The sequence below is a fragment of the Pseudonaja textilis genome, chromosome 5, assembly GCF_049901715.1.
Source record: "Pseudonaja textilis isolate UNSWEBS1 chromosome 5, rPseTex1.2, whole genome shotgun sequence".
NCBI lineage: Eukaryota > Metazoa > Chordata > Lepidosauria > Squamata > Elapidae > Pseudonaja > Pseudonaja textilis.
Genome location: NC_141994.1, coordinates 45,083,021 through 45,095,183, shown reverse-complemented (window position 1 = coordinate 45,095,183; position 12,163 = coordinate 45,083,021). Strand labels below are relative to the sequence as shown.

The 12,163-nt window shown below is 36.1% G+C and overlaps 1 protein-coding gene across 10 annotated transcripts in view; it reads right to left on the bottom strand.

Moving 5' to 3' along the window:
• The window catches only part of ATF7IP (activating transcription factor 7 interacting protein), a 98,090-nt gene that overhangs the window by 25,244 nt on the left and 60,683 nt on the right, over window positions 1-12,163 (bottom strand). For all 10 annotated transcript variants that reach the window (XM_087934697.1, XM_026697441.2, XM_087934698.1 and 7 more), the window contains 4 exons: window positions 7,931-8,068; window positions 6,319-6,384; window positions 3,411-3,484; window positions 2,810-2,898 (listed from right to left, as the gene is read on the bottom strand). In XM_087934697.1, the coding sequence (XP_087790823.1) occupies window positions 2,810-2,898; window positions 3,411-3,484; window positions 6,319-6,384; window positions 7,931-8,068 (367 nt within the window). The remainder of the gene's footprint in view (window positions 1-2,809; window positions 2,899-3,410; window positions 3,485-6,318; window positions 6,385-7,930; window positions 8,069-12,163) is intronic.

Genomic DNA, 12,163 nt, shown 5'->3' with positions numbered 1-12,163 from the left:
ATATCCTGGGGAACTTTTCAACATATTTGTCACTCACTGTACCTAGATTTTTAGGAAAGAAATCTCAATGTGAATACTGGAAATGAATCTTCAGTGGCATGTTGCACTGTAATACTGGTCGACAACCAGTGGGCTGGTAGCTGCCAAGAAAATTATAAATAACACCCTTAAATGCTTTTCATGTGATTTTCTCAGGCCCCACTAACAGATCTTTGAACTGTTTGTCATTGTGATGATTCTGATCTGTGAACCAAGCAAAATGTCTTCCTTAAACTTGCTCTCAGTTATTCTTGAAGACATATGTCTGAAATAACAAAAATATCACCTTCTTTGATATCACTTTCATAAAAGTTGCTTTGCATCTTTCGGCTGTCATAAGTAATGCGGGGAGGAGGGGGGAGATGGTTATGGGAAGTGAGCTGGAGGTGTTTACAAACCAGAACTGTATAAGCTGGGGGGACGGGGTAGATTCTTGCTTAGGCTTCTAACCTATGCTATGTGCAGCTGCAACTCTTTATCAAAAATGTCAAGGTCAACGGACAGAAGCCTCATCACCACCTGGAGATGCCCATATGATGATATACACAACTTTTAATTGGATGAGCCAATTGAACTATTGGGGGTGGGAACGTTGCCATTACTTTGTATATGTGATTTACGCGCCCATTTTCTCAGATTCAAAATTCTTTTGTTGCTACCACTTGATTTCCAGTAAAAGATATCTTTTCTCTGATTAATGGAGTCTAAGTATTTCCTTCTTGGATTTTGAATGGAGCACCAGCTGACACAACCAACAATACAGTATATAAAGATACACCCAAATATGTCCAGGAAGCAAAAATTTTGTTGTCCTGTGGAATTTGCAGGATGTTAAGAAAAATTACCATGCAGAATCATGGAGAGACACATAAGCAAAATGAGGAGTATAGAAATTAGATGAATAAGATAAAAATGTCCCTGTATTATTTTACTTATTGATAATAAATAAAAACAATACATTCAAACAAGTAAAATCAATTTGAAACTCTAGAACAAATCAAGTAAAAAATTACAAATAGTATGTCAAAATAATAAAAAATGACAAGAATTCCTAGCTTAAACAATCCTTTTATTATCAATCAGAATTTGCTGTTTCAACATTTTAAGACAAACCAAACTTCAGTTGTCTATGTGCAGAATTATAAATCATTAATGGTTTTGAAGTTAGTAAGTAAATTTTTTAAAATATGAGCTTATTTTTCATTCCAGAGCATAGTTTGCCAGTCTTTTTGAAGGAACTTTTTGAAAGAATTGAATCTAATTTCCAATGGGAAACATAAAATATCTTAGCCACCATTATGTACAAACCTAATTCAGTGCATCTGTGGAAATAAAAGATTTTTCAATTTCTAAACTTGCTTTGAAATTTTAATTTGCCATGAAAGCTCTTTCTCAACAAAAAGTTGAATCAGAAATACTTTTATAATGCAAGTTTTTGTCCGAATACCAAATAATGTAGAAACTTCAGTTAAGGTAGACTGCCAATATTTAGCTGTTGAAATTCTCAAGCTTTGCATGGTACTCATTTGGCTTTCATAAACTATTATCTGGTCCATATCAGGCAGAATACATTAATAGAAAAATAGCAGAACTATTTCATTGGATTTCAATAATCATCCACTATCAGCCTATCTAATTTTTTTTTATCCCAGATGATTATGGTAAAGAATTAAAATGTAAGAATATGTACGTAAGTTTCTTTCTCACTGCCATTGTGTTTTCCTTATATATCAAGACAAACAATACAAAACTATCTTTTGTCATCTATTTAAAGCATGAGCGTTGTCTATTAATTAATTTCTAGGCCTTATTCAATTCTAATTTGTGTTTCAAATTGTCTGAGGATTAATTATGTCAGAGAATGATTTTGTCTGACCAAAGTTTGAAAAAGTTAAGGAGTTCAGGATCTACCCCACTAAATACTGCATTTAACATGAAAAAACTATAATTACTGTTTTTATCTTGACCTACAGCAGCAACATTAGTAACATGTTCATACTGATTAATCATGAGATCAAGGACATCAATAGTAATCTATCAGTTTATTATTATAAATCAATGATTGATTTGTAAAGAGAAGCTATTACTTTATAGGTAGAAAATATCAATTAGTAAATGTCAACTTAAATCCTCAAGAGCTCATGATGCCCCACCGAAGGGGCATATCTCCCAAAGTTAGCATCAAATTATAATATTTATTTTATAGCTATTATTAGGTAAATGGAAATATCATAAAAGCTTAAATCTACATTACTATCCAGTCATTTTACCCTAGTCCTTCCTACTTGCTGAAATGCAATTCAACGGCCAACATGCAATTCAACGGCCAACTGTGATCATTAGGAACTTCCCCCCCCCCCAAAGTTATACACTTCTGAAAAACTACATATGGAAGCATGCTTTTCTTTTAAATACAGCCTTCTTTTTCTAAACAAAACATCTTTGTTAAACTTGTGTTTGATTTATTCTAGTTTTAGAGCTGATGTGGAATTCGGGTAGCATACAGTGCTGCAGCCTGGCTTATTTTATATGGTGTTCAAACTGGTTCTATGAAAGTGCAAGGATAAAATTGTATACTAAGTTTAAGGACAGGACTCTACATAATTCATTTTAAGACTCAGGCTACCATTGGGTTTAAACAAGACAGCACCTGTTATTTTCATCTAAATCACTTCTGTTTGGCTGAATTATATCAAATCAGTTTCTACTTATTTGATTTTAAGAAATGTGCCATAAAAGTAATAATACACATAATTGAGAGAGGTTTTACCTGCATTCACAGGGGACTGAAAAGTAGTCGATGAAGTGTCTCCCACATTTCTCTTGGACTCCAACATTTGCCTTACTGTGCCAGCATTTCTATAGAAAAAAGATTTATGTTAGCTATATCAAGTAGAGGAAGTATAGCAGGAAGTCCAAAATAAAATTATTTTTGTATTTAAATAATTAAGTATTACTCAATTTTTCTAAATCATTCATAATATCATTGAATTCTGCATACCTACTGTATATGCAATACAAAGCCTTAACAAAAAATCTAAAAAAATCAACATATTTCTAAGTTTAAAACAAGCAAACTCTGGCCTTCATATTTTGTGTGATGCTAACGTTATTTCTCAACAACTAAGGCATACAGCAGTTGAAAACTACAGGCTGCTCACTTTTGCCCTTAGAATTCCCCATACCTAGTCATCCTTTTCACCACTAGAATGGATTAACATATATTGGGGTAACAGAAAAAAAGGCCACATTTATAAATAAAATGTGAAATATAGTTGCCATCAAAATATATTGTACTTTTCTGCATAAGTTATCTTTCTGATGAAGTTTCCAAAGGAAAAAAGTATAATAACTAGGGAGTTACAGCTTACCGAAATGTCACGCTATTGACACTGCCTGTATCACTCACTGCTTTTCCTGGGGAATGTGGTGTGTTTTGTAGAGTCTGCAAAGTGACATAAACCAATGTGAGATTTGCAACTTAAATTCTGTACTTCATAAATGATCATTTTATTTTAGGGACAATTCTTTTTCAGAAAATCTCAAGTTCTGCTTAATAAATACTGTATTATATTTCATGATACAATATAAACATATTTTCTCCCTTGAAGCCTCTGACATACCAAATGAAGTGATATATCTAAACTATCAAAACAATTCTGCTGCTTGATAATGTATTAATGTAGCAATAGTAAAGATCTATCAGGGAGTATCAAGGTAAGGTGTTTAGAGTTTCCATTCTTATTTTAAAGTTAAGACATTTAAACATATTTTTAGAAATAATTTTCCCTAGCTCCTAAATATGACGATGTTAGAATTATGAATGCTCTGCTTTCTTCAAATAACTTTGTAGTACAATTAATTCTGAAAGATATACACACACACACACACACACACACACACACACGTGGACTGGTCCATCCACCCACTCTGGCATGCTGCAGACCCCGACAGTCAAGCAATTTCAGTTGGCAAGCTTCAGGAAAAGGACTTTCTCTGTTGTGGCTCCTGCTTTTTGGAACATTATACCCCTAAGGTGACATTGGCTCTCATCCTCCTGACCTTCTGTAAGGATCTGAAGACCTGGCTCTATCAGATGGCTTGGGGCCCCAACATGGGAGCATAACATTGGAGGTGATTGATGAATTAAGAGGCAATCCCACCTCCCCCCTGTGCATCCTATTTATTTATCTATTTATTTATTTGATTTGATTTGTCAATCGCTTACAAGATAATAGGTATAAGTATAAACATGAGTAAGAATATAGGAAATAGGTATGAATAAATGGGGACAATAGGACCGGGACGGTAGGCATGATGGTGCACTTATGCATGCCCTTACAGACCTCTTAGGAATGGGGTGAGGTCAATAGTGGATAGTTTGAGGTTAAAGGAGTGGGGGTTACAGGATGTAACAACAGAGTCAGGTAGTGCATTCCAGGCATTGACCACTCTGTTGCTGAAGTTGTATTTTCTGCAATTGAGTTTGAAGCGGTTTACATTGAGCTTGTATCTGTTGTGTGCTCTTGTATTGTTGTGGTTGAAGCTGAAGTAGTCACTGACTGGTAGGACATTGTAGCAGATAATTTTGTGTGCTACGCTTATGTTTAACTGTAGGCGGCATAGTTCAAGTTTGTCCAAGCCCCAAATCTCAAGCTTGGTGATATAGGGTATCATGTTGCAAGCAGAGGAATGTAATAATCTTCTAGCAAAATACAAAATGTAATTGTATTAGTGTCCAATATATAGTGCAGATTCCAGACTGATAAGCTGTATTTGAGTATTGATCTGGCAAAAGTTTTGTATGTTCTAGTTAGCAACTCAATATTTCCAGAGGAGAAGCTTTGTAAGATTAGATTTACAACTTTTAATGCCTTTTTGGCAATGCTGTCACAGAGAGCTTTGGCGCTTAAGTCATTTGATATGAGAACTCCAAGGTCCTTGACAGAGTGAGGATCATCAGCGAGGTCATATCCATCTAGTTTGTATTTGGTGTACTGATTTTTTTTACCAATGTGTAGAACAGAGCATTTGTTGGTCAAGATTTGGAGTTGCCAATTGTTTGACCATTCAGACACATAATCAAGGTCGCTTTGAAAGACAGTAGCATTGTTGGTGGTGTTGAATAGTTTTACGTCATCTGCAAATAAGGTGATTGCAAAGGTCATTTATAGAGTATAAAGAGTGTGGGTCCTCTAGAATGCTGCCTTGGGAGACACCACTGTTAACTGGAGCAGGGTTTGATATAGCGCTCCCTATTTTTACTATTTGTTGCCTGTTTGACAGGAACGCAGTAATCCACTTATGATAAGAGTTTAATTTTAACAGTAGTTTGTCATGTACCATTGAATCAAAGACTTTGTAGAAGTCTATGTAAATTGTGTCTATAGCTTTACCCTGGTCAAGTAGAGTAGTCCATATGTTTTTGGAGTGTAGGAGTTGAAGATTGCAGGACAATTTTTCCCTGAAACCAAATTGTTTTTTGGAGAGTAGGTTGTTTGACTCTAAGTGGAGTCCTGCTCCCTTTCTTCCCATCTTTGAACTATAATTTTATCTTTCTAATTCCATTCTTATTGTTTTATAAATATTTTATCTTTTTTGTTTTTTATTGCTTTTAATGATGTAAGCTGCTGAGAATTTCTTTGAAATTAGACAGGTAGCAAACCAATCAAACAAATAAATAAATGAACGTGTAAATAAGGCCACATTACTTGCTGTCCAGGGCTGCATTTGGACCACAGGCCACAGGTTGGATATGCCTAGTTTAATGGTTTAAAAACTAAAATCAAATTAAACTAACATGTTTGAAAGTAATTTTGCAGCCAGAGCTTAATTTTAATCAAGAATAAATTTTAGGGTAGAATATTTAATCCTTTAATTTCCCTCTAGAAAACTCAGTAGATAAGAGGAGTTATAGTGTACTAGTTAAATATTGTAGATATTAACAAGTGACCACACACACTAATCTGTCAGTTACAGCTAAACATTCAATGAAAACTTCATAGGGTATTCATCTTACTCCAACTGGGAAACCCCAAAAGATTTTTTATCTCATTTCAATTTAGAAATACAAGTCCACAAATTTATGTGTATCCATTAACTTCTCCAAGTTAACACATACATTTGTAATTATACAAAAGAATGCACCTCATTCCATTGTAGTATTTTAGCTAAGATCACACATGAATAAGGTACTGGTATACTAAAAATTGCATTGTTACTAATAACAGTTTGAGTTTAATAGTCAATCAACAATATAATAAAAACTTCTGTTCTTACTTCTGGTTTTTTCTTTGAGTCCTCTCGAGCTGCTCCAAAACGTTTTGTCAATCTTGCAATTTTAGCCTCAAAAGGAAAATAAAAATGAAACATAGTCTCAATAAATTAATGATATAGTTCAGTTTTATAGTATTGGTTTCATCAAGAAAAACTAGAAAGGTTTTTTTTAATGTGGTTTTACTTCTATCTACTTCAGAAGAAAGTCATGCTACAATGAGAGGCATTAGTCATAACACTGTTCCATCTAACTATTCCCTGCACAGCAATTTTATTAACCTGAATGGAAAAGGAGACTATTTGCTCTGGATGAACAAATACAGGTAGTCCTCGAGTTATAACCGTAATCGAGTCTGCCCATTAGTCTTAATGTTAAGTGAATTATATTCAATAAATGAGTCCCACCCCTGCTCTCCCCAAAGTATTTATTAATCAAATGGATGGGTTGTTTTAAGTGCTCACTGAGGGCCTCGAGTGGGGAAGACTATGTAGGAACAAGACCATCTGCCTCTGGCCACCCAAGACCTTCCTCCCCCACCTACCGAGATATCTCATGCTCCGCTTCCTACCTCTTGGGGTCCCCATAGCTGCATGGGTCTTCTCTGCACCAACTCTGTATCACCAATTGCTCACTATATGTTCAAAGAGTTCCAGACCTCAAGATGTCAGGGTAAGAAAGGAAAACAGGCTGGACTACTTGGAATAAAAGCAACCATCTTTTTCTCAGACTCTGATGAAGCTATTTTCCTTCTGTCGCTAGATGGTAACCTTCCTACCCACCCCACCATTAGCTCCACTAGTCTTACACTAGAAGAATTAATGGTGGGAGAGGGAAAGCATACAGCCAATGGCAAACCTCGACTTCCTACAAACTCTCAGTAGAGGCTGCAGCAGGTGTCCAAACTTCTGGCAACAGAGTGAGCTGAATCCATCAGGAAAGGGGCAGGCAAGTGTTGATGCCACCAAATTAGAACTATCAGAATGAATATGAGTCAGAAAAGTATAACCAATATTATCCATGTAATATCTTGCAAATCTATCAATAGTCTTAATATTATCTCCAAAAATACCTTTTCCAATCAAAATCCTGGCTGATTTTGCAAACTTTTCTCCTTTCTTTTTACAGTTTTCCCTGTAGATTGCATGTTTACGTGCCATATTCTTTTCTGTCTAAATAGTAAAGTGTTTCTTGTAATACATTGTTCTTCACAAACCATTTAGTGCAAGGCATTTGAATGAGAGGTTTCTACTTGTTGAATAGAAAAGGAGCCTTCCAGCTATCCCCCTGTATCTCTTCTGAATAGCTAAGCTATCATCCAAATCACATTTGAGAGCTGAATGAAAGAGGGTTAACTGAAAAATGTCCTTGAATCTATTCAGCTATTCTAGTTTTATATTAACAAAGTAAATAGTGGATGTGATATTATTTTTTCTTATGCAATCAGCTAGCATAAAATGAACAGTAGGTTTAATTTTGAAACAAGGAACAAAAACCCTGCAAATACAAATGGGGATATTTCTCTGAGGAAAATATTCTTTAATTAACAGGAGTCTTGCATTTTAATATTGGAAGAAAAATAACTCTATTAAATCTCAGTCATATAAGCATAGATACCTGTAATTCTGTAATGATGGTTTTGTGTCTCTTATTGCATTCAATTTTATCTACTCTACTTTTCAAATTTTCTAGAGTTTTATCAAACAAAGCACATTCGATGGCACTAAATTTCTCTTCTAGAAAACGATGGATGACCTGTAAAAATATAAATGAAAAAGTAGCTAATTAAGATTAAATTTCATTTTAAATGTTATCACTAAAATGTGTTTCATATTAACTTTTATGAAAAAATGAAATAAAATTAATTTGCACTTTTATTTAGTGATTATACACTGCTCAAAAAAAAATAAAGGGAACACTTAAACAACACAATGTAACTCCAAGTCAATCACACTTCTGTGAAATCAAACTGTCCACTTAGGTAGCAACACTGATTGACAATCAATTTCACATGCTGTTGTGCAAATGGAATAGACAACAGGTGGAAAGCAGAGGCAGTTAGCAAGACATCCCCAATAAAGGAGTGGTTCTTCAAGTGGTGACCACAGACCACTTCTCAGTTCCTATGCTTTCTGGCTGATGGTTTGGTCACTTTTGAATGCTGGTGGTGCTGTCACTCTAGTGGTAGCATGAGACGGAGTCTACAACCCACACAAGTGGCTCAGGTAGTGCAGCTCATCCAGGATGGCAAATTAATGCGAGCTGTGGCAAGGTTTGCTGTGTCTGTCAGCATAGTGTCCAGAGCATGGAGGTGCTACCAGGAGACAGGCCAGTACATCAGGAGACATGGAGGAGGCCGTAGGAGTGCAACAACCCAGCATCAGGACCGCTACCTCCACCTTTGTGCAAGGAGGGACAGGAGGAGCACTGCCAGAGCCCTGCAAAATGACCTCCAGTGGGCCACAAATGTGCATGTGGCTGCTCAAACTGTCAGAAATAGACTCCATGAGGGTGGTATGAGGGCCTGACGTCCACAGGTGGGGGTTGTGCTTTCAGCCCAACACCATGCAGGATGTTTGGCATTTGCCAGAGAATACCAAGATTGGCAAATACGCCACTGGTGCCCTGTGCTCTTCACAGATGAAAGCAGGTTCACACTGAACACATGTGACAGATGTGACAGGGTCTGGAGACGCCATGGAAAACGTTTTGCTGTCTGCAACATCCTCTAGCATGACTGATTTGACAGTGGGTCAGTAATGGTGTGGGGTGGCATTCCTTTAGGGGGGGCGCAGAGCCCTCCATGTGCTCGCCAGAGGTAGCCTGACTGCCATTAGGTACCGAGATGAGATCCTCCAACCCCTTGTGAGACCATATGCTGGTGCGGTTGGCCCTGTGTTCCTCCTAATGCAAGACAACGCTAGACCTCATGTGGCTGGAGTATGTCAGCAGTTCCTGCAAGACGGAGGCATTGATGCTATGGACTGGCCCGCCTGTTCCCCAGACCTGAATCCAACTGAGCACATCTGGGACATTATGTCTCACTCCATCCACCAACGCCACGTTGCACCACAGACTGTCCAGGAGTTGGGGGATGTTTTAGTCCAGGTGTGGGAGGACATCCCTCAGGAGACCATCTGCCACCTCATCAAGAGCATGCCCAGGCGTTGTAGGGAGGTCATACAGGCACATGGAGGCCACACACACTACTGAGCCTCATTTTGACTTGTTTTAAGGACATTACATCAAAGTTGGATCAGCTTGTAGTGTTTTTTTCCACTTTAATTTTGAGTGTAACTCCAAATCCAGACTTCCATGGGTTGCTAAATTTGATTTCCATTGATAATTTTTGTGTGATTTTGTTGTCAGTGCATTCAACTATGTAACGAACAAAGTATTTAGTAAGAATATTTCAGATCATTCAGATCTAGGATGTCTTATTTTTGTGTTCCTTTTATTTTTTTGAGCAATTTATATAGTTATCTATGCAAAACAAATCTTGAATATATTTGCATTGATTTAGTGAATTCTATTTTCAATTCACACCCTCACTTATTAGCACGTCTTAAGTGAAGATCAGCAAACGTTTAAAATATTTGTTTGACTGACTTTTTTCATGGTACTATCCAGGCCTAGATGAAATTACCCTTAATGGAAGAATTTAGATTGCAAGTTCTGCTTACTAAAGACTAGTTATTTAAAAATAGCTAAAGTGCAAGTTACCACATGGTGGTATTTTCCATTGTCTTTAATAAAATTGAAATACACATCTAACTGAAAAACATGTCCCTGAAATCAATGAAACAAATAACTGAAATTGAACCATTCATATCTGTTTCCAAAAACCATTTGAATATATATATTCATATAAAGATATAAATGTATCTTCTAAAAATCTAAATGCTTTCCTTTTTTGCTCTCTGCAGCTATGCAATTAGACACTAAAAAGGTTGTGTGAACTTTTCATCATATAATATGTTAATTTTACACATGTACTAATAAAACAAGATTATGCTGTTATTTTTAATTTATATACACATATTTTTCAATAATTTATTAAGGATTATATTAAACAGATAAAATAGCTATAAAGCCAAACACAAAAATACATAAAACAAGGAAAATACTTTAAAAGTGCAGAAAAAAAATTGTCCACAAAAAAAGAAAGAAAGAAAAAAGAAACTTCTTCATGGCTGCTTCATGGCCAGCAAGTACATTCAACATTAACAACTTTTCACTGTTTCTTAAAATATAACCAAACAAAAACAACTTCTTTCTCTACCACATACCATTTTCTTTCAACTACAATTGAGCCCAAAATTTCTGTTGCTAAACAAAGACAGCTAAGTGAGCTTTGCTTCATTTTACAACATTTCTTGCCCCAATTGTTAAGTGAATCATTGCAGTTCTTAAGTTAGTAACATGATTAAGTGAATGGCTTTCCTACTGACTTTGTCAGAAGTGTGCAAAAGGTGATCAGAATACAGCAACCATCATAAATGTATGCCAGTAGGCAAGCATCTAAATTTTGATCATGTGGCCACAGGGATACTGCAATGATCATGTGAAAAATGGTCATGTCACTTTTTTCAGTGCTATTATAACTTTGAACATTTGCTAAACGAATTGTTGTGTTACCTGTAAATCTCTTTCTAAATCCTCAGCTAATCTAATTCATCAACAGAGATCCAATAAAAGTTAACAGAAATACATAACATAAATATATAATTCCACTATTTAAAACCTAATTCCCAAATCCCTATCTTTAATAATCAAAATCTAATTCCAATTAACAAGTAAACATTACCAAAAAAATTCAGAACTATGAAGCATTATTAGAGGTAGTGTCTCCTTATTTTATGTTAAAGTAATAACAGCTATTGCAAACCAATCCATTATACCAAATTAAACATTTCTCTGAAGAAAACTGTAGTCAAAATAACTATTAAAAATCACCAGAGACAGTAGCCCATTATTTAATCATAATCAAGTAAAATAATTTTTGCATTTTTTCTTCCTTCTCCCAGAAAACCTTGTTCCATACCTAAAATTCTTACTTTTGTTTTCTTCTACGGTCCCTCGTTCTTCTTTCAAAATTCTTATTTTTATCCATGTCCATTTCTAATTCCCTTGTAATCAATTCTAGCAAATCTCTTATATTCTAATTTAAAAGGAATCTGTTTTGATAGATTAATTTCTTGCAATGTTGGCAACCTTAAATACTGAAAGAGCCACAAAGGTCCTAACAGGAAAAGAAGCCCCCCATTCAATTCTGGAGCCAACTGGAAGTCCGTTTCCCCACCATGGTGTCTCCTAGCATGGTGTCCTTTTTCCTCTACCTTTCCAAAAGCCCTATCAATTGTGGAGCCAACCAGCGATGGAGTCACAGCTGAGGGATGAAAGAGCCACATACGGCTCCAGAGCCGCAGGTTGCTGACCTTTGTCCTATACCAAAGGGAGTCAAAACGGGACAATCTTAATCTTTATTCTGCTATCTTGTCTTCCTGGCCTTGAATGAAATTTTGCTAAAAGTCTTTATATTTCTTCTCCAAGGTCAACTACCAGGTTTCTCATAAAACATGACCCACCCCAAAAATTTCCGCCAGAAATGAGTCTTTGTGAGACTTGTCGCGCCAGTGCAGCCTCTTGGAGCAGGATGAATTGCAGGGTCCCAAGGACTCATTTCTTGCACAGACTTTGGGGAGGGAAAGTCTTCTACTGCTTTCCTTACATGCAGCCAAAAGCAGAAGCAATAGAGACCCTGGGAAAATCCCAAAACAATCTGCAGGAAAATCCCCCACCCGCATTTTCCTACTGATCAATCAATCTTTATTTGGGATTGCAGGATAC